This window comes from Cricetulus griseus, chromosome 9 (assembly GCF_003668045.3).
Source record: "Cricetulus griseus strain 17A/GY chromosome 9, alternate assembly CriGri-PICRH-1.0, whole genome shotgun sequence".
Lineage (NCBI taxonomy): Eukaryota > Metazoa > Chordata > Mammalia > Rodentia > Cricetidae > Cricetulus > Cricetulus griseus.
In genome coordinates, this window is record NC_048602.1 from 19,073,971 (window position 1) to 19,097,017 (window position 23,047).

General features: G+C 50.0%; 1 protein-coding gene across 1 annotated transcript; it reads right to left on the reverse strand.

Annotated features, from left to right (window-relative positions):
• Nucleotides 1–358: 358 nt before the first annotated feature.
• Ppp2r1a (protein phosphatase 2 scaffold subunit Aalpha) lies at nucleotides 359–21,547 on the reverse strand. The gene is made up of 15 exons (XM_027398700.1): nucleotides 21,389–21,547; nucleotides 15,170–15,260; nucleotides 12,197–12,297; nucleotides 10,985–11,217; nucleotides 10,139–10,286; nucleotides 9,880–10,035; nucleotides 7,930–8,044; nucleotides 7,754–7,824; nucleotides 7,197–7,331; nucleotides 5,404–5,577; nucleotides 5,018–5,078; nucleotides 4,246–4,400; nucleotides 2,962–3,104; nucleotides 941–1,032; nucleotides 359–816 (listed from the first exon to the last, which is right to left on the reverse strand). The coding sequence occupies exons 1-15, from the start codon at nucleotides 21,464–21,466 to the stop codon at nucleotides 800–802; spliced, it is 1,770 nt and encodes a 589-aa protein (XP_027254501.1). The 5' UTR covers nucleotides 21,467–21,547; the 3' UTR covers nucleotides 359–799.
• Nucleotides 21,548–23,047: the final 1,500 nt, after the last annotated feature.

Consider the following 23,047-nt stretch of genomic DNA (forward strand, 5'->3'; position numbering starts at 1 on the left):
TGAAGGTCTGCCCTCAGACTTACACATGGATTCCCCAGCCAACATGACTGCACAGCAAGTGGCCCACAGAGCTTATGAGTGCTACCCCACAGAGGGCTCACAATGGGTCTGTGACTCCATCACAGGTGTAACCCAGTTAACACCACACCAACCTGAGAACTCTGCTGGTGCCTGAAAACCTAAACTTCATCCCAGGACTCTGCCAAGCAGCCTCTGGGGTCTCTGCCCAAGTCCTCCTCCTCCCCTCCAGGACAGCTGGAGTGATTAGCTGCAGGACAGTCTTCACATGAAGAGCACAGCCCCCAGGCAGTGAGTGCAGTTTTCCTCCATTCTGATGACTAAGACTAGAGAGAGGACCAACTATTTCTACACTTTTATTTCTCTGTGTGAAGAGTAGGGAAAGGAATAAAATAAAAATGGCACAGTTGACACACACAAAAAAACCATGGTTGGGGGTCTGAGAAAGGGTGGTGGTGTAAGTAGAGGGTGAGGGTTCCCTATTACAGCAGCAGGAGCCAGTGACCTAGGATGCTCCGTCTCTCCCAGTGTGGGCAGGAACAGCCAGCTCTTCCTTTCAGGCCGCTGCCCTGCCCCAACTTGCACTGCCCCAGCCCCTTGGGAGGTGGACAGATAAGTCTCTCCAGGCTACAGAGAGGAGGAACCGTGCTGGGGGGAGGGGCCTGGGGTCAGACCATGCACAGGGAGTGACAGTCATGGCCCCCACCACCTCCCTATGGGAGGTACATGGTGGGGGTTGGAGAGTGGACACCAGAGGCCGGCAATGGTTCTTCTTCCAGCATCAGGCAAGAGACAGAACTGGGGAAACAAGGAACAGTCAGGCCTCAGAACCGAACCACAGTCCCTACCTACACTGTTCAGCATTGCCCCCTTCCCAGGACCCCACCCCCCTTCCAGGGACTCTATATTCTCAGGCCCTTACCAGTCAGAGCCTCCTGGGCAAAGTACTTGACATCCACATCCTGGTCTTGGGTCAGCTTCTCCAGGATGGGCTTGACTTCACTCTGCAGTGTGCTGGAGAGGGAGAAGCAAAGAAGGTGGTGAGCCAGGCTAGGCTGGGGCAGCGGGTCTCAGGTGGGAAGCATCAGAGACAGACAGACACACCAAATCACAAGGCAGAGTACAGGACAAGGACACACAAATATAAAAATGAGAAATCCCTGATCCCTAGGCTCGGCGTCAGCTAAACAAGGACAGCTCTGGAGAGCCCAACACATCTTGGATCTGAGTAGAGCCTTTACTGACGAAATGAATATTCACGAAGGCACCATGTGTCTGGTATGAATACAAAGGTGCATGGCTCTAGACTCTTTTCCGGATGAGCCCAGACCAGAAGACAGGACCAATCAAAGGCTTCATGGTTTCAAGGGACCTACAAGTGGCGTCTACCTGGGAGATCTGCCTGTCCTGTAATTAAATTGAGACATGCAGGAACATGTCAGAGACCAAGGTGTAAAGCTATGGAGCAGAGACAAGACATACTGGCATCAGATGTTCCCTTTAGTTAGAGGAAGCTCCTCTTCTCTCCATACAATCACCGCCTCATTAACACCTAGAGTTGTTTTGTTTCTGTTTACTTGCTTGCTTTGTTTGTTTTGAGGAGGCAGGTCTTACTACATAGTTACATGTGACCTCAAACTATGTAGACCAGGCTGGTCTACCACTCATGACCCTCTTGCCTCAACCTCTAGAGTGCTGGGACTACTGGAAGCTGTGTATCACTATGCCTGGCTATTAGATCTTTTACCCCAAATAATTTATTTACATGTCTGTGTGTGCACTTTTAGGAGTTCACAGTCATCAGTGTGTGTGTGTCAGTTCTTAGAAGCCAAAGGAGGTACTGGATACCCTAAGACTTAGAGTTACAAGCACTTGTGAGTTTTTGTCTGGATGCTAGGAAGTGAACCGATGCCCTACAATGCTCAGCATCTAGTGAGATGCACCTCCTCACGTGCTCACTGAGCATGTGAAGATCCTATGTTTAAGTTACACAAAATCAGAGGCTTCCTCACGACGCTGTCACATATGGCTTTGATGGGCTACTTGCCTTCTCTCCTCGTGACTTGCACCTTCCAGCTTCCAATACCCCACTCGAATGCCACAAGCCCTACTTGCCTCTGTCTTCTTCCCATCTGTGTCTTGAAGTTTCCTTGTCTTCCTATCAGATTCTAGATGAGTTCTTTACACATAAGAACGTCTCCACCCTGTCAGGGGTTAGGCTTCTGATAAATGGCTTTTCATCTGCATAAAGGCCACCTTACCAATCGCTTCTTTCACAACTTAGCTGGTCTAGGTCCTGCCCAAGTCAGGAAGACATTCTTCTATAATTTCTACAAGTTTAATTCATCATCCTGGTTCTGGTTTGAAAACTAATTTCAGATTAACTTTTTATGCAGCAGCAGGAATTTCATTTATTTTACACAGGCATCTGAGTGACCCTGCCATTTTTTAGAAAATGGACAATTCTCCATCAAACAACAATGGTATCTACTGTTTTGTGTGCTCTGGAAAATGTTCCAGCAAGACATGAATATCCCACCTTGCTGTTTGTTAATTATGTATACATGTTTCCCCAAGCTTCCTGGGGCACTGTTTAATAGCTTCACCAGAAATGTTGTGTAATTTATTACATGTATTTTTGGTTTTTGATGTCTGTGGTACAAGTATAAATTTTAGACACAAGCGTAACTATCTACATAAACACAGTACATAAATAGTTATGTACATAAATTTCATTTTGTAGTAATTTGTTGCAGTGTAAGGCCGCAACTACCAACTGCCCTCTCTTTTTCTTCATTCTATTCTGTGGGAGTGAATCCTCATTCTAAAATAGAGAAAACAGATGTGGAGAGGAAAGAACAGGCTAGGGTCACAAGAAAGGTTTCAAACCCTGGGCTACATCTTTAAATATATAAGATGTTTAGAACAAGACCCAGACCTCACCTGTTGTCAAGAATGGGTCCTATCTTCTGTAGGGATTTGGCGACATTGAAGCGGACATTGGCGACTGGGTCCCCAGCCATACGAAGAACCGTGGGCAACATGTGCTTGGTGGTGATATCCTGCCCACAGACCTCAGACAGCACCTGAGACCAGTAAACGGCAGAAGCAGGGTTACTCAAGGGTCAGTGCTAAGTCCCCATGTCTCCCCACTGACCAGGCCACCTGGGTCATCGCCAGATTGTAGCCCTAAACTCCCTGTCTTCATTTGGGGATGGTCTGGGCTCTATGTGTGGATTTCCTTCATCCTCAGTGTTTGAGTGGTTTAGATTCCTAACCCCTGAAATCCCTGCTTAATATAGGAGTCTCCGAATTGTAGTATGGAGGAAATGTGCAATATATTTTCCTAAAGTCATTTGCACCCCATCCTTTAGTTTCTAGTTTGGGTAGGAGTTACCTGTCAGTAAAGCAGTATGCCCATGTAATGCTAATGAATACGAACGAGTAAGTCTACTCTGACACAGAATCACAACTGTTCTGTGCACTCTATTACATTACTCTTCACAGCCTGGTGAGCACCAACATATGTAGGGGAAGCTGTAGCCACGCCCACTTAGGGGCTGGCTACAGATGTGCCTGACCACGCCCTTGCAAGCTTGTGAGAGCGTGGTCAGGGGACGTAGGGTGACTGCGTTTTCGCTTTCGGTTTCTCTTTTGGGCTTGCGTACAGATTGTTGCCACGCTGGCTGGCTAGGTTGCTCTGGCTAGGTTGCTCAGTAAGTAAGGCTTTTCCCTTTTAAATACCCTTACATTTCTACCTGACTCCCTATTGGTAATTTCCCACTATAAACATACATCCCCAAAGGCGAGCAAACCAAGATATTGACTGGTCAGGTCCTTTGGTGTGTGGCACAGCTGGAATTGAGCTGGACTAACCCCAGAGCTACACATTTGCTCTCCTGCTCAACAAGCACAAGGTGCTGCCGTGTGAACACATGTGCCCTGCTGCCCAGCAACAAGTGGAGGGTGCTCAGAACTTCAGACCGCTGCTCTCAACACACAAGCACACCAATCCTGCAATCTCTCACTGTGCAATCCCCGGTCCCCAGAGGCCTGAACTGACACTGCAAACTCAGGCTCAGGCCTGCAGTCCTCAGAGACTCATCCCTGGCACCAAGTTATGTTTCTGTTTCCAAGGGCAACACCTGGGTAGGTAAGCGCCCCCCTCCACCTTCGTTTCAGGGAGACACTGGTCACTTGGGGTCGATAGGCAGCTGGGGTGCTCACATTGATGCAGAAGAGTGTAGTCATTCGGTGCAGGTAGTTAGGGTCTCCAGACATGGCTAAGACCTTGGGGATGATAGTGGCATGGGCCCACTCCTTCCCGAACTTCTCCACCAGCTTCTTGAGGTTGCTGGTGGCAGCCTCTCGGATAGCGTAGACTGAAGCAGGGAAAGGACAAGGGGGGTGATTCAGGGTGAGTGACTGACTGAGAGGGGTGACAGTCACACCTGTTTCTGCCCACAGCCAGACCACACACAGGTGCAGTCAACTGACCCAAAACAGGAAACGGCGCTTGCTACGCTGTACCCTGTCTCTTCTCATACAGCACCTTCTGGCCACCCAAACAGAAAGACTCCATTTGCCTCATTATTCAGGCATGCTAACTGAGGCTCTGCTTGTGCAAATTGTATCTCAAGTTATTTAATGCATACTACTTAAAACTGCCTGACAGAAAAAACAGTGACTCTTTTTTATCCACTTATTAGGAACAAGTCTCTCAAGGGCTGGAGAGACACATGAGTGTAACGCTGCAAGATGGGAAGGGACTTGCTTATGCTTCATCAAAGAGAAGGGTTCAAATCCATGCCTTTCTGCTTGGTGGCTCTCCAACTCCAGTCCAGATAACCCACCCCACATCTTCACTTCTCTCAAGATTTTTTTTTTTTTTTAACAGCAACAGAGTGGGTCCCAGTGAGCACTGATAGCAAGGAAACATGGCAGCTCTGTTCATTGCCATGGCTACAAACCCCTCCTACTGTGTTGCTGGCGTACTTACCATGATCAACCAGCCAGGCCATACACAAAGAGTTGAGTTTCTCATCAAAAAATTCCACACCCTGCAGGAAAAAAAAAGATTGGTAAGGGACTGAGGGGTAGGGAGAAGGAATTGAGGGAGGGGAGGAGGAAGGGGTCCCAGAGAATCAGGCAATGCTGAACCCGTCAAAGCTACCAGCCTTCTTCCTCTGCCTAAACTCCATGCAGCATCTGCTGAGGGCCCAGTTCCCGAGTCCAGTCCTCCCCACAGGCAGCTCTCAATGCCTACACCAAGGCTTCAAGCCCCTAGTAACTGCACCACAGCCCTGGTCCTGGGGCCATGACCAGACCAGATCAGACCCCCAAATCTATCACCTCAGGGCCAACAAAACCTGGCTCCTCACTCACCAGCTGTCCAGCCAGCAGAGGCATGTATTCAATGATGGCCAGCCGCACCCGCCACTTGGCATCCTCAGCCAGCTCCACAATGGCGGGGAGCAGGGACTGAGAGAGCTGCCGGATGCCAATCACCTCGTTCACGCAGTCCAGGTTGGAGATGATGTTCAGCCGTACCTCAGGGCACTTGGGAAGAGGACAGGCGGGTTAAGAGAACACAAAACATACGGCGGCCCTAGGAGCGTGTCAGGAGCAGGCAAGAGCTCCCCTCTGGGTATCGCCTGTGACGGGCAATAATCAAACAGCCATCTAGTCTCCCAGCAGCCGAGGCTCTGCAAAGTGAAATGGGAGCCCCTCGATGTGCCCGAGTTGCTAGTGTCTGGACCCATTCTCTATCATTCCCATCACTTCAACTGCTAATGCCAGACCAGGGAGGACATGTGATGAGTCTCAGAACTGCCAGACTCCAAGCAGTGCGAACCCTGATTTACAGTCCATAGCCATTCCCACTCATGCCACAGAGCAGAGACATCTATAGGAACAAACGCATAGACCTCACAGAGGCCACTGAAAGCAACTTTTCCAGAAAACCCCAAACCCAGAAGAGTTTGTTTTGTTTTGTTTTTTTTCTATGGTGGTGGTAATAGAAACTGGACCCAGAGCTGCGAATGTTAAGACCTTTCAAGTGACTTCACTAACTTTGTCTAAAGACTTCTGGAGTAGGAACAGCCTGTGAGGAAATCTATGTCCCAGCCTGGGAACTGGGTTGCCATTATAGAATCAGCTACTGGGTACTCTATCAAAGTGCTCCATTAAAGAATTAGAAGGGGGCTGGAGAGATAGCTCAGGGGTTAAGAGCACTGGGTGTTCTTCCAGAGGTCCTGAGTTCAATTCCCAGCCACCACATGGTGGCTCACAATCATCTGGAATGAGATCTGGTGCCCTCTTCTGGCCTGCAGGGATACATGCAGGCAGAACACTATACATAATCAATAAAAATAAATCTTAAAAACAAACAAACAAAAAACCAAACAAACAGAAAAAAAAGAATTAGAATGGGTAGCATCACTCTGGGCTGGCACCCCAAGAACACTGGCCCTTTCTCTCACCTCTCCCTAATACTGGCTACACTCTCCTAAAAAGATCTCTTTCAGCCACTGCGTTTGTCTACATATTCAAATCCAATTCCCTGAGCTGTCACCACAGTGACATCTTTTCTTTTCTGTGGTCTAGGCCACCTGCACAGACAAGTATGGTGACCTGACTGGCTATGTCAATGGAACATGTAGAAGACACAAGCTAGAGAGAAGCCCTTCAATGAGCCAAGAGATAAAATTATAGCTGTGACCTCAGACCAAGAAAGCCAGGCCAGCAAAGCTAATACCTCACCACAGGACCAGCTGGGACGATGCGAGAGGAGTAATGGTAACTTTCTATGCCACTGTATTAGGGGCTTTGTGGCACATGAGCCTAAAAACCATGGCGCACCTCTCCCAGTACCGACAGTATCTGAATGGAACTACGTCTGTTCCTCTCCACGGGAACACTCTGTGGGGCTGTAAATATCACCACCACTGTCCTGGTCTTTTTTATACCCTCAGCACTCAGGGGAAGGATGAGTGCAATGTGAAGGGCGCATGAAGCATGTCTAACAAGAGTGAACAAGCAGACACTCACACCTGTCGTTGAGAAGGGAGTGTGGTGTGTGCTGTGTGGTGCCAAGACTCTAAAATACTCTTGGTCAACCCGGCGAACTGCAGTCTGTCATCTCTGCAAAGAGCTGAAAACCTTCCTGGTACTATTACCTCATCCTTTAGCTGAGCCAAGAAGAGTGGCAAGAGGTGCTCAATGGTGTTGTCTTTGCCCAGAATGGGAGAGAGGCCCATGATGACTGAAGCCAGTGCTGACTTGACATGCTGGTTGGCATCTGACACGAGTTCCTGGGGAGGAGAAGGATGCAGCTCAGTGTCTGAGTGGCTGCACAGACCTCAGCCCTGCTGGCCTGAGGAGACCACACTCTCCCACGTGTAACATAGGCAGGGCAGCTCAGGCATGCACTGCACTTATTCACAAGTCCTCTCTTGTTTGCTATGTGAGCCCTGCTTCCAGCAGCCACTGCCCCATTCCCCAAGCTCTGTGGATGAGGGAACTCGGTGGCCTCTGAGGGGCAAACACACCCCTTAGGTCCTTAGGGTCAGTTGTGTAACCCTCACGATTTTGCCTACAGCCAAACCCATGATGGTTAAAACCCAGTTCCTGTGTGTCCTAGAAGGATGCAAATCTAGCTTGGATGGGACTGTACTGAAAACCAAATCTTCACCTCTCTGGCATTCTCAAGTCCTACACCCAAGTACGCCATTACCTTGATGCAGGGCAAGATCTGGGTCATGATCACATTCTCTCGGCAGTCAGCTGAGAGATTTTCACAGAACTCTGTGGACAGAGATGGGAAGGTGCTGGTGAGACGCCACGGCCCAATCCCATTGCTGCCTCTCCGACATCCACCCATCTAGCTGCGTTCTGGTTGCCAGCACCAACCTTTGACCTTGTGGGAGGCAGCGGCCCTCACCTCGGCCTCACAGTCCTTCATCAGGTTCTGGAAGGCGGGCACCAGATCTGTCTTGGTTATCTCAGGCCCTACTGCTTTCTGGAGCTGTACACGAAGAGAAGAGGGGCAGCGCTGAGAGACTGGCAGCCACCCAGAGCTTACGCAAAAACTGAGGTGAAGGCACCGGGACAATGCTAAGCCACAGCACTGGGGACCTGATCCCAGCACCACACGATCCCCGGTGAAGTCAGCACCTCTACATCTCTGCACGCTGGCTTCCTCCTCAGAAACAAAGGGAATGTTCTGGGAGTATGTTTTCCACTTACTGTTCAGGCTTCTTGGGTTGGATTTCCATTACCTAAACACAGTTAAGTGGCTCCCAGTTTCATCTGACATGAAAATATAAGCATATTTGTATTTTATTTAATTCGCTACAAGAAGCAGGAGTCGTTTTTGTAATTAAAATGAACGAAGAGTGAAGAGGAAGACACCCGAGCCCTGCCACTCTCAGGGACCCAGGAAAAGGATGTGTGTGGTTCTGCTTTAACCGACTTGGAGGACCAGTTGGAAGCAGGATGACTTACCACTGCTAGGAGAATAAATGAGTAAAAACCTTGCAGGACCTCATATTATGCTGGGCACATACTACCTGTTATTTAAGAACATGTTTTTGAAGCCTGGTGGTAGTGGCACAAGTCTTTAATCCCAGCACTTGGGAGGCAGAGGCAGGTGGTTCTCTGTGAACTCTGTGAACTCAGCCTAGTCTACAGAGAGAGTGCCAGGACAGGCTCCAAAGCTACACAGAAAAACCCTGACTCAAAAACAAGTAACAATCAAACAAAGACCATGTTTGTGGTCTGCTGTGGGCAAATTGTTACTTCCATAGCCCAAGGGTCCCATCTTCCAAGGCCTGCTTCCCTCTGAGACAGAAGGGGCAGGAATCGGACTTGCCTTTACTGTGGCACTAAGCCATTTGGCCACACGTCAAACAACTTCACTGTACCCAAGCACACAGTCCTGAGGGCTGAGCCTTCTAGCCAACCCCAGCGATCATCATCACCGGGGGTATTCTTATCCATGTCTCCAGGGGTGCTCCATGCCCACCCCCCACCCCCCACCCCCAGTCAGAGTTTCTCTGTATTGCTTTGGAAGCTGTCCTGGAACTCGCTCTGTAGATCAGGCTGGCCCTGAACTCACAGATATCCCCTGCCTCTGCCTCACGAGTGCTGGGATTAAAGGCGTGCGCCACCAATGCCCGGCCAAGGGGTGCTCTCATCCATCACCTCCGTCCCTTCTCTCACTGAATCCCAGGGCCCCACTGCTCATTCTCTCAGCTTTACATCCTCTACACAGGCCATCTTCTTACTGGGACACAATTCCTATCTAGATGTCACTTCCTCATCCTCCCCTCACTGCCAGGAGGCACAGAGAATAGCACACTCCATCAGCGCTTTCTGCTGACCTTCGGCCTGCTCCCTGAAGGGAAGGATTGTGTGCAATTCACTGACTGCAGGCCCTCCCCCAAAGGCACCGCTAACAACTATGGGCCTGGGAGTACAACCCAGGGTGGAGCACTTGCCTAGCATGGCTCAAATGGGTCAAGCCTTGGCATCAACTCTCAGCACCGGGGCTGGTGGAGTGGAGGGGTAGAAGCATGCTGTCAGGTAAGGAAATTTCAATCCTGACCCTTGTGTCTGGCTTAAGGCACTGCTCTGACAACTGACTCTCGCACTGTGTCTTTCTTTCCCTGTGAGGTCAGGGAACGTGATGTCGTGGAGTCGGAACTCGGCTTCAGATGGCTCTCATCTTAGCACTCTCAGCTGCTCATTGAGACTGAGGACTGTGGTCGTTTCAATAAAGCACGCCAGCTCCCACACTGTGGCTCCCATCTCCCCTCAGAGAACCTCAGTGTCTCCTCCTGTGACACCATACCAACCTACCTCTGTGAACTTGTCCGCCACCATGTAGCGGACTCGCCAGGACTTGTCCTCAGCGGCCTGGCGCAGGGTGGGCATCACTAAGGCCTCCAGGTCCTCCTGGGGCAGAAGCTGGGCAATATTCACGCACGCCTCCACTGCCAGCAGCCGCACCGAGTCCTGGGGAGAGTAGGGGTGGGGTGGGGAAGCAGAGGTGCACTGAGCTCCGAGGATCTCTTGCCTGAGCAGGCAAGAGCATGGTAAGCACCGGGGACCGACTCACCTGCTCGTCAGAGGCCAGGTTAGAGAACATGGGGATGATCTCAGACTTGACATTGTCCAGCTCCAACACCTTGGCAAACTCCCCCAGCTTGGAGGCTGCGGCCCGCCGCACCATGGGGGTGTCGTCTGAGCACAGGTTCCGGAAGTACCTGGGATGGATGGAGGCCTGGCCTTAGGATCCTGGGAAGTCCTAGCAGCTGGCAGCCTAGCCCAGCTGGCTCTGCTCTAGACGCTGCTGCTGACAATGGTGACTCTGTTCTACAATTCATAGGCCCTCTCTTCCCAGTCCTACAAACATGGGGCCCAAGGCAACGGCACGTCCCCACGCAGCTGACTTGAGGTGTCAGTGAAAGTGCACAACGAAGTACCAATGACTGGCTATGTCCGTAAAACTGTTTAAAATGCCAACGACGGGTCTTCCTTGTGAGAAGCCTCAGTTAGAGACACAGAGGAACTAATGGAGACATCGCAGTATGTGCATATGGCTGTCATCTAGTACTAAGGAGTGACGGATCAGGACCTGGGCTTCACGGGTCTGAGTAACAAACAAGGCAATGAGCGACTGCCAGGAACGTCTACTGAGGTGTCTAAACCAGGGGCAGGCTGCAGGTAACACCAGACACCACTTGTATGGAGTTCTGGATTCTGTCCCGAGCACGCCATGTATAACCAATGGCAGGAATGAATGTCAGGGAAGACAGGTCAGGCGGGACAGGCCTTGAGGAGGGAGCAGGTCTCAGAGCGCAGCAGCGTTAGGTTCTGCAAAGATCCAGAGGGGCTGAGGCTGCCAGGAACGTTAAGGAAGGTGACAGGGATGCGGGCCACCCAGGGGCAAGTGAGGACTCACTGTCGAAGTTCTGCCTTCACAGCACTGGATACTCGGGGGTAGCAGACTGAGAAGAGGCCGCAGGCCGAGGTGCGGGAGGTGAACCAGTCTCCACCCGCCAGCCGCTTCACTAGAGGCACGAAGTGAGCCTCTAGGTCGGACGGTGAGTGCTCGTGTGAGATGGCCCGTAAGGATTCTACCGCCTTGTCTCGCACCACTGTCTCTTCCACTGTGGCCAGTGATTCCAGGGGTGGCTGTGGTGAGAAAACAGTGTTTTTCCCTAATGTCACAGCTCTGGAACCCCACCACCTGGCTGGTCTAATGAGACTCCTTTGTTCTCCCCACCCCACCCTTTACCACAAGCGTGCCATAAGGATTCTTGAAAGAACTTCACTGGGTCCATGAACCATTTCTCAAGGAGGCCCATGTGTGTGTGGCTCTCAATGTACAGGAGTCCTTGCTGATGCTGGCTGCAACACCCATGTACTGGGTGTTAGGAACACCACTATATTGCTCACATATTTGTCACTCATTTATATGAGCATTGTGAAACAGTCTTGACACTGTCCTCATTAACCAAAGAGCAAGAGTCTGAAGCACACAGGCTATATAATTTGCCTAAGTTACTAGCAGCTACCAGCCAAGATTGAAAAGACCATAGGCTCTCCTTCCCTGCACAGCAGGTCCTGTCAGTCAGTATTGGGTCCTCTCCGTGTGCCCAGGGGTAACCCAACAGAGACGCACAGGCAGGTGGTACGGCAAGGGACAGCCTGGTGCACTCAGGCAAATAATCTTGAAAACCCAGCTCTGCCACTTACTAGCTACCAGTCCCTGACAGGATGGCTCAGCTTCCTGGCACCCTATGTGGTTCATATATCAAGTTATCTTCCGGCCCAACCATGACAACCACAGCATCTAACTGTGAGTACTCACTATATTCCCTGAGTGAGGCAATCTAAGTCAGATATCAGGGTAGACTTCAGTGGCCTCCAATTTACATAGGCAAGACAGAAAGGTTAGTACTCTTAAAGTCATATAAGTAAGTGGTGGAACTCTTGCCAAACCCATAAGCCTACAAGTGGGGAGCCAGCTGGCCCTAGTGTGGTAAGTATACAGAATGCAGGATAACCTCCAGCCTTCCAAATTCCTCTCCTTCTTGGTCCCCATGGGCAGAACTACAGTTTTGACCTCAAGGTGGGGAAGAGGATTGGGGACCACCCAGCTGTCACTCACCAGCAGGCAGTGCACATACTCAGGTCCCCCAACCAAAGTGGTGAAGGTCCCCAGTTGTTCGGCCAAGGCCAAGAGGACCTCATCTTCATCATAGATGGTGTCTGTGGGACAAAGAGCAAGTCCATCAAAGACCCAAGCTGAACCAGTGACCCAAGCTTAAAAAAGCACACAGCCCTCCGCCTCCTAGCTGTCAGCACCATATCTCACCACCTGCCTTCTTCACCACCCTCCACCTGCCGAGCAGAGTGAGCACAAGTCCCACAACTGCCTTTTCTGTGCTAGGTGGGGGGTGTTAACTGAGTGTCACCACTACCTCCAAGCCCCAGTCTTGGTTTCCTCTCAATGGGGGCAAACACAATCACGTGTATGCAGCACAGGACATTGAGTGGAACTTCTGACTGGGCGCAGCTAAAACACACGGCACTGCCTGCTTTCAGGAACTCCTGCATCTCCAGCCAGGAAATTCTTTCCTACCTTTTAGGGCTTGGTTCAGCCACTGCTGCTTGCAGAATTTCCAAGAAGCCGCTAGAGTTAATCAGATCCTTTGCCCGAACTCGCTCTCTCCCATTTCTTCCACTTTTACCAGGCACCCTATCAGCAGCTGTGATCACTTGCAGCCAAGACTAGCTTTGGCGTGCTCCAGTTCCTGACACAGCCAACAGCAGCATGTGCTTAAGCTTGTCAGTTAAAAGAATGAGCGACCAAGCTACAGGGAAACTCCCTGCACTGCCCAACTCAAAGGCATCTCTCAGGTTCTGGCTCTCCTGAGGGAAATGCTGGCTGTTCACCGGCCAGCATTTTAACATTCTCGACCTTGGACTTGCCACGAGGAAGCCAAGCAGAGAGAAGCCTCAGGAGAAACCTAGGTCAACACTACTGGTATCTTTACCTCCCAGCTGCAGATTCTAGAACTGCGAAACCACGGCTGGTGAAGATGTCCAGTCTGAGGCTTTTTGTCCCTAGTAAACTAATATAGTTCAGTGATCCCCCACCCCCCAAAAAGCTGAATGTTCTCTGAAACACTGTCACTGTCCGGGACACGTGCCTGCTGCTTGCTGTTCTGAACACTTTCTGAGCCCAAAGCAGAAGAAATCTGACATTACTTAGATTTCCAGCAGCTCAAAAATAAATCTGTCTGAATCACAGCTCCTCTTCAGTCTTTGGTCTCCTGCACATTCTGGCTCCCACAGTTCTTCCCATCTGGTTTATTAAAATGCCACATGCAATTTTCAAATAATACACCCAAATAGCATTTTCCCTCTAAGCTTAGTGAATTGTCGTGGTACTCTTATGTGATTTCTGACATTGCAGAGGAAGGAAAACAGCAAAGCAGTCCTGAACCCTGGCCGTCTGACTACAGGGCCTTTGTTCCTGGACATTCCAACAGGCTTGCTACCTCCCTGCCTCCCCTCACACACCTTCTATCTATGCCCATCTACAGGGTTAACCCTAAGAGGCTCCATATAGTACAGAAAGCCGGGAAAAGGTAACCCATTATAACCTAGGTGGCTCCCCCAGTCCCCCTGGTCCTGCTGGCCTTGTCACCCCATCCCCATCCACGAATCACTCCCATTGCTTATTCTCATTAGAAGCACAGCTCTCTCCTCTCAGAATCACCTACAGTGCCTACTGAACACTTCTTACAGAACAGCTTTTCAACCTAGGAGCTGAGCCCAAGAGCTGGAGGGCATCTCCAGGTTCCCAGCTGGGTAAGGTCACAGCCTATTTCAAAACCCAGGGATCTTTGGCTTTTCCCCTGTATCATATATTCATGTAACCCTGCGGTCCCAAGAGCAGCCTCTGTCTCAACATCCTAAAACCTTGGGGGTATCTCTGATAGTCTGTCAAAGGAAGACTGCTGGTTTGGGACTATTTGCTCATGCCAGATAAAGACATCTATTCTTCAGGCTGGGTGCAGTCACACCTGCACACTTAGTTTAGCAATGCCACAGTGGACAGCACATTGTACCTCAAGAGGCCTCAGCTATCCATGTGTCAAATAGGAGAGGGCCAAAAGGTTGGGCCTTCTACTTCTCCCAGGTCATCCACAGGAGATGATGTGATACAAATCACTGTCAGTAACAGAGTCCTGAAAACCTTTGGTTCCAATTCTGACTACAGTGCATATAGTAGCGGTGAAATGAGAATAATGACAGCAGAGATTTAGTAAGGTGACCCACACTGTGCCAGCCACTGTACTGAGTGCCAGATGGCACCTGCAGACTGTGGATTTAGTAAAAGCTAAGAGAGCCCCACTTTCCACACACCTGGCCCTGTCACCGGCTCATCACAGGAGCCTTAGTTTTCATTTGGGTTACACTATCATGCCTGTCTTAGCCACGAACCCTCTGACACAGGCAGATGTAAAACCAGATCACAACTCTTTACGATTAGCTAATACTGCCTGCTATGGAGCCTAAATACAAAATCCCTTTGATCACCTCCAGACAGAAAAATGCCAGGGAAGAGAGTTACTTCATCTTTCTGTGCGTCAGGTTCCTATGTACAAATCAGCAACAGGAGCACTCCTTGCTATAAGGTGTTGCTGTGAGACTGAGATGAACGGCAATGGAGATGCACATATAAGCGCAGACACTTTTATAAACACTGTGTGAGCTAAGCGCTAACTCAGTATCTTAGAGAGACTCCTGTGGCCAACTGGCATGCCACACCTGTGTAATAAAGGTTAATGTTCATTGCTCTTTAATGCCCCCATCAGCAATACAGTGTGGAGAAGATATCTTCATTTTAGAGATGAAAACAAAGTTGAAGAAACTTGTCTAAAGTCAATGCTATAGTTGAAGCTGTGTTTAAACTAGGTTCTAGTGCTCCATCATTCCAGACCATTCTCTCAGAGGACTGTTACAGCGGCATAGGGAAGACTTATAATTTATTAATCTAAAGTGAGACTTCTACTCATTAGCAAGGACCACCCAACTGTCCTCGCTGCACCTGGGCTGCAGAAATCCTTACCTGTGAGGAAGGGCAAGAGCTCACTTCTGGTTCGTTCAACCCCAAGGGCCAAGGCGATGGTGGAGAGCTTCTTGATACTATTGAGACGAAGCTAACAAAAGGACCAGAAAAAGAAGGGAGAATGTTGTGAATTTTGAACCCATGGGAGTTCCACAGCTCTGAAACCGTTAGCCGCCCCCCCCCCCAGCTATTCATGAAGATGTTCAATGATCAACAGGAGGTAACAGTAAAATACAACCAAGAAATCCTGTGTTGAAAAAAATTTAACAACAGCAATGGAAGCAACAGAAGCTAGAATCCCCTGGATCTTTCCAAGTTTAGTCTAAAACCAACCCCCTCCAGTCCCCCTCCCATTACTACAGAGAACACTTGGGAGGTGGTAACAGGAAAAAGCAGGAGAATCAGAAGTTCAAGGTCATTCTTGACTATATACCAAGTTCAAGGCCAGCCTCAGCTGCAAGAGAAACCATCTCAACAAACATGGCTAACAGTGGCAACAAGAACTAACAATTTAGAAGTAGATGGGCGCACTGGTACACCCCTGTGACCTCAACACTCAGAAGGCTGAGGCGGGAAGATCTTGAATTTGAGACCATCTTGAACTACATAGCAAGCCCACATCAAAACAAAAAACCCAAAAACAAACAAAAACCCAAAACAACAACAAAACAAAAAGCCTCACTGATACTCCTATAAACCACCCTAAGTAAGATGACTGTAAGTGAGGAGACTGTGGGAAGAAGTGGACAACTGAGAACGGCAGGGTCCAGAAAGGATTATGATCAAAATACATCATATAAGACGCAGGAGAATGCCATAATGAAACCATATTATATACGTTAATGTATGCTAAAAAACACAAAACAAAAAGCAAGACCAGCATTAACAGTGTTAATTCCTCTAGTTCAGTGGGGCTGACTCACAATATGGGGTCTATATGCTATCTCCATGTAGGTATGTGTTTTTTTTGCTTATTTCTGGATTGTAGCTTCTCCCTCACATAGGTTGAAATAGCCAGAATGTCTCTTGCACAAAGCCAGTCACAGTCACTACAGTAGCCATAAAGGATTTATCCTGATCAACTATAAATACCATTTCAGAATGGGTCCCACACCCCAGAAGAAGTAATGCTGCAGAGGCCAAGAAGAATGTTGAAACCTCTCTAGGTTTTCCTCAGTCAGCCAATCACAAAAATGGGGTATGCTGGGAACCCTGATTTATAGCCAGCTGATGAAGAAGCACAGGTTAAAGACCTGGGCTTACAACTGGCATCTCAAGGTCAGGAGAATCTTGGGATGAGACCTCAACTGTAGGATCTGACACTTTCCTAGTAGACAGCATCCCAACTGCACTAGGCTGGTGGGGGCCACTGCAAAGTGAGTGCTTGTTTGTCAGTGGGTGAACCAAGGGCCACTGAGGATCACGGAACTCTCGAGATTGTGGTGTGAGAGCTCAGGAAAAGCAAGCAGTTTTGCTCTTCTAACACACAGCATGTGGGCTGGAGACACAAACCAGTCCTAACCCCTTGTACTTGTGAATATGAAAGTACATTTTTGCTAGTAGTGTGCTTCATCTTAAGATGAAACCATCCTCAATTCAGAGTTGGTCCTAGACCGTGAGTATCCCCATAAGCAACGAAACAGAGAAGATGCATTTGCAGAAGGAGGGCCATGTAAAAACGGAGGAAGATGGCGGGGTGGCATAGCCACAAGGCCAAGAACACCAAGAATAGCCAATGGCTCCCTGAAGTTGGGACAGATAAGAGGCAGACCTCCCTTGGAACCTCAGAGGAACCGCTGACAACCTGCTTTCAGATTTTTGGCCTTTAGGACTTCCAGAGGATATATTTGATGTTTGTGGTGATTTACTACATCAGCCTTGGCAAATGACTGGCTAACACATACAACTGGTCTGCCTTGAAGTATTTACATGCTAGGTTCTCACTTGATGGTTTTCATCCTAGGGAAGAACACATGTGACCATGCCTCTCCACCCGACAGGAACTGAGGCTCAGAAGAGGAGACTCTTGCCTAGACCAGTCCTGAGAGCTGACTATGTCAACTTTCCTGTCTGTTTCCACCTCACCACAGGGTGCTTTCTTTCTACCCAGGTCCAGAGCTGTCCCAGAAATGTAACAAGATAATGTTGTGAAAAAGGCGATGCTTGAGGGATTACAAACCATTCTCACACAGGGGAACTCTTCCTGGAAGGAAAAGAGGACAGACGGAGGAAGGTGAGGGAGTGGGTTCTCTCTATCTGCTCCCTTTCCAGGCCCCAGACACCTGGAAAGAGGTCTACAAGTGACTGTGATCCCGGACAAGTATGGTTCTTGCATCAGGGGATTTAGGAGGCAATCTCTGAGCTCACAGACTATGCTAAGAATCTGACAGAATGCTATGATGAAAATTGTACCTGACCACAGCAGGACAAGCCTGTGACCCCAGCACTTGAGAGGCTACTGCAGAAACAACATGTGTTCCAGGTCAGCCTGCACTACGAAACAATACCTTACCTCAAAAACAAAAACAAAAAGAACAACATTACCTTGGCTATTGGAGCAATGAAACAACAAAGGAGGCTCCCAATCTCATTTTGGTAGTAAAAAAAATCAGAATAAATGAAGGACTTTAAGTTCGGAAAAACTTATTTAAGGCCTATAAGATATGCAGGGGTCTATGGAAAGGTTAAAAAACCAAATATTGCAAACACTAACAATCCCTAGATGTTGGCAGTAAGTTTGCAGGTGCTGCTGATATCCTGGCATTATGCTGACCCCGCCCCCTGACACCAGGGAGGGTAGCATACCTGCGTTCAGGCAGACATTTAGAAAGCTCAAAGGGCCCTCCATTGCATGGCTGTGTTAGGACTCTGTACACAGGTGCAAGCGTTCCCTTTTAAGCAAGTGCTTCCCACCTGTTCCCCCCTTTTCATTTCCGCACCTAGTCCCCTTGATCTCCTCCCCAATAAGCTCCACATGGGTTTTGTTGAGTTTTGTGGTTGTAGGTGCTCAGTGCACTGCTGAGTACCCAGCAAAATTGTTATTTAAATTGCCAGTAAATGTTCCCAGCTTCACAGGCCACTCACTGTTGCTGAACCACTGAACTTGAACTCGAAGCACAGCAACAGCCATGGGAAGGAGACATTATGTAAATAAACTGGCCTGGCTTGTATTCCAGCAAAACCTCACTTGCAAAAGCTGGCAGTGGCTGGATATGGTCCAAGCCTGTATTTTGCTGACCTGTGCACTAGCTTTCCAATGTTCTTGCCTCAATTTTTACAATGAAATTCTACAGGGATGGCTGTCCTAGCAGCCTGCTTCCTTTCCCCCCTTTGTGTTTAAGGCATGCAGATGTTTGTGCTCATCTCCCAGGTGGACGATGGGAAATGCATGGGCCACAACTGGGGAACAGCAGCCCTGAGAACAATGGATGGTATCACGGAGCAGATGCAATCACAGTCATAATTTTAATGCCACTAATAACAGCACATAACATCTACAGATTGCTCCCTGTGTAGTAACACACTCGACACTCTGCTTTGAGGTTTTGTTCCAGAAATGCCATTTTAAAAAGCAAGGATGCTGATGCAGACACTTTATGGAAAGCAATGAACCCCCAACCAGAAACTAAGCATTAGCCAGGCAGTGGTGGCGCATGCCTTTAATCCCAACACTTGGGAGGCAAAGGCAGGCAGATCTTTGTGAGTTCCAGTCCAGGCTGGTCTGCAGAGCGAGTTCCAGGACAGGCTCCAGAGCTACAGAGAAACCCTGCCTCAAAAAACCAAATATGCATAAGAATTGGGATCCTAAATATGGCGCTTCCCTGCCACCTGTGGGCAGCTGTTCTTTCACTCAAAAATTTTGATTTTGTTAACAATGTCCTTTTTTTTCCCCCCCAGAAAGATGGCACTGTGAATGCTGAAGAAGAGGCAGAAAGCTGTGAGGCCATGTGGCTTGAATTCAAAGCTAGGCTGTTATCAATCAGCTGCCAGATCTTAGGTCATGTTCACCCAGTGAGACTTATGACAGACTTCTCATCTCCAGAACCATAAATAAAACTTTATGCTGCTCTATACTATTAAATTTATGGTAAAGTGTTACAGAAGCCTTACAAAACTGGCACAATGACCTAAACTAACCAACTTCCTTACTATCCCTGGGTGCATATTTCATCCAAGAGCTTCCCTCAACCTTAGTACCAATGTCTTTAAATGGGACTTTTTTTCTTCCATGAGGGATGGCCTATACACAACAACAATGTATAACAGCATTCCTGACGCATACCCATTAAAAGCAGCAACAATCTCCCAGTTATGACAACCAAAACATCCCTAGACATTGCTAAACATCCCTGGTGGCAAAAATAGCTTCAAGCTGAGGACTACAGTCATTGCACAGGTATAGTCCCTCTTTCTGTAAGCCTCACCCCCAACTTCTCAAGCATTGCATCCTGGAAGGAGTCTCTGAACTGGTCCAATTCCTCGACCAACATTTAGATGTTATGCACTCTGCCCAGAACCCCACAATTCCTTCCTTGACCACAAGCAGGTACCGGCTCAACTTTTCAACAAGACTTCTCCACACTTACTCTAACAATACACCCTATATTCCTTATTTTTCTCTTTACAACCTTTCACAGTCAACACAATCTGCCACTCCTCACTACAAGGTAGATTCTTCCAAGGCCAGTTTTTGTCCTTTTCCTCCCAGATGTACCCAAACACCCAGAGCACAGCTCAGAACACAGGCCCAACAAACAACTGCTGATTCATTATCGCAACACCGACAGGTCTCGTCCCTTTTCACAGGTGGTAGTATATTTATTTAGTTCTCTTTACCTGTTTCACACCTGGCTCCTGGGCAGCAACCAGCCTGTTTCTTTGTTGATACAACAGAGTGTGTCACTATGTGGACTAGGCTAGCCTTGAACCTACCACCCCTGCTTCCTGAGTGCTGAGATTGCAGGCATGCACCACGACGCCTGCCCCCAACAATGACATTCCTGGTAACACCGCATGTGTTTACTCGACACTAAAACCAGGTTGCTATTCCCATTTAACCGAAGAGATTCACACTGGGTTGCCTGGGTCAATCAGCAAAACGTGCAAGGCCCGGAAATACAGCTCCAGCCTGTCTGGCAGCAGAACCTGAATCATATCCACGAGACTTAGAGGCTGGGCGCAGCCTCAGGTTACCCAGTGCACCACCAGGAGAAACAGGGGCACCGCCGCAGAGCACGGTACCACAACAAGCCACTCCCCTCAAATATAACAGCTAACATTTACGGGGCCTTTACAAGCGGCCAGTTTTATTTTACTACCTCTCCTCAGCCACCGGGGTAAGCCAGGACTATTATTAGCCGGTATTTGGTAGAAAACGGAAGCCAGGGGCGATGGAACAACGTGAACACAAGGTCATCCTCAGGCCTTGAGGTCTGACCTCTCTCTCTCTCTCTCTCTTTTTTTTTTTCAGAACCACAGCAGACCCACTAAAAGCCCCTGGGCCTGGGTCACTCTTCTCCCGCCAACCTGAACTATCACCTCCCTTGGCAAAAAGTCCGGCCTGGGGCGAGCCTGGGGAAGGGGGTGTGGGGTGGGGTGGCGTGTGCACACGTGACCCGTCCCTGAATTAGGCTAGTCGAATTTCGGGAGAGGAGGATGCCTTTCCACGTCCTCCTCTCCCCTCCTCCTGCATCAATACGAGGCGGAGGCCCGAGAGGAGTGGGCTGCTGCCCTGGTTATCAGCACCCCTGGGGCCCAGGATGGAAAACACCGAGGAGCAATGGGGAAATCGAGGTCCCCAGCACCCAGGAGGGCTTCCCCTCCTCGGCGGCTCACGCGCCCCCCCGGGTGGGGGGGGGGTCATTCCGAGTCCGCCGCCGCCAATCACCCGACGGGCCGCCGGCCCCAGGCTCCCTGCCCCAGCCCATCTCGGGCCGCCGGGCACAGATTTCCCCGGGCGGCCGCGCGCGCCCAGGAGGGACCCTCGAGGCTTGCCCTCCGCTGGGGCCCACGGCCAATCAGGAGCGCCGTCTCATGGAGTCTCGCCCCTCGGCACGATGAGACGCGGCTGCTGATTGGCCGCCGCTGCCTTCCGCCACTCCCGGAGCAGCCGGAGCCATCTCTCTGTCTCCCCGTCCGTCCCGCATTCCGCCGCCGCCCCGCAGGTCCCCGGTCTCCCCCCCACGACCCAGCTCTAAGGGCAGGGCGCCCCGGGCGCACCTGGACGTCCTCATTGCGGAGCTCGTCTATGAGCACCGCGATGGGGTAGAGCGAGTCGTCGCCGTCGGCAGCTGCCATCTTGGCTCCCCGGCGTCTCCGTCAAGCTGCGGCCAGCGCCGGGCGGAATCCAGGATCGGGCGGGGCGGCGCCGTGTTGGGCGGGGGAGCGGGTGGGGAGAGAGAAGGACGCGAGAGGGCGTGGGGGCTCCCGGGCCACGCTACAGGGGCCGTCCCACCCCCATTGGCCGCCCCGGGTCGCGTCTGTTTGGTCCACACCAACCAAGTCCCGCCTACCTCCCACGCTCCATTGGTCGGGGCGAAGCGGGCTGGGCTTTCCGCCGGGCGATCGGAAGCGGAAGTGGGGCGTCTTAGCGACCGAAATTGTGCCCGCCTCGCGTTACCGCTGGCAACCGCGGAAACGAGCGGGGCTCTGAGCCAATGAGGAGCGAGGGTGGGAGGTGCGGGGGGCGGGGGTGCGGCTCTGCGGGGCGGTGCGGAGAGAGCGTAAGGTGGGGTGTGGAGAGCGGTGAGTGACGTAGTGGAGGACAGGCTGGTCGGGGCGGACTGGGCGAGCCCTTGCTATCCGGCTGAGGAACATGTAGTTCTTTGGTTAGAAGTCAGCGAGCCGGAAGGTATTTGCGGGTGTACGCCCAGCGCTGGGACCCCCCCCACCCCCGCCCCCTTACCGGCTCCTATGAATTCTCACAGTCACGTCCCCTTAAGACTGAAAAATGCACGTTTGAGAGGGAGCAAGGTGCAGGGTTGGCTGCAGCCTTGTGAAGATTATCTTCTCTTAGCGACCCATGGTTATTTTTGTAATTTTTTTTTAAATTTGCTTTTCCCTTCCCTGCCTCCCCCCTCCCTCTTCTCAGAATAGAGAGACAATTAAAACAGAAAACGCCCTTCCGGAGAGAGTGGGCATTGGTAATCCGTGATGTGCCTTGGGATCCAAGTGTGTCTCTGTCTGGCCCTGAGTGGAGGCACGAGAACTGGGAAGCCCGGGGGAGGTATGGAGAGGTGGCCCCTAACGCTGCTGTGTGGACGAGGCGTCCCTCCCGAGTTGAATGATCTGTGTAGAAACCTCTCCCCTTTCCTGTGTCGTCTCCCTTCGTATCTAGCGATGCTTTTCCAGTCTCTCCTCTTGAACTGTCTTGGGTTAGACATTTTAGGAAATCCTGGATGCCTTTATAGTCACAAGATGGGGTGGGGGCGCGTAAGTTGTGTTTGTTACTACCAGAGGATAACCGGTACTGGGCTTGTCAGGGGTTAGTGTGAATAGGCGTTTTTAGATGTCGATGAGTTCTTACTGGCATGCTTAATCAATTTATGTAAATCGTGAGAATCCGAATTAAAAACTGAGGTTTTCACTTAGCAGTATTTTGATTTTCTGTTTGTACTCCTTATCTCTTCTGCTGAAAATCCTTAATTTCTAGTGACATTGATATAAAGATAGATCTGAATTTGGGGACATATGTGTCACAAATACATAATTATATATGATTAACGATTATATTTTAGGATATTATTACATTTAGAAACTATATGTTAAACAGTTATGCCATGGTCTGCCCCGGCCAGGGGGGCTCCGGTAATTCGTGGGTTCGAGGTGGACCAAGCCTGAAAATAATGGTCGAGAAAGAAGAAGCGAGACCAAGCAGTG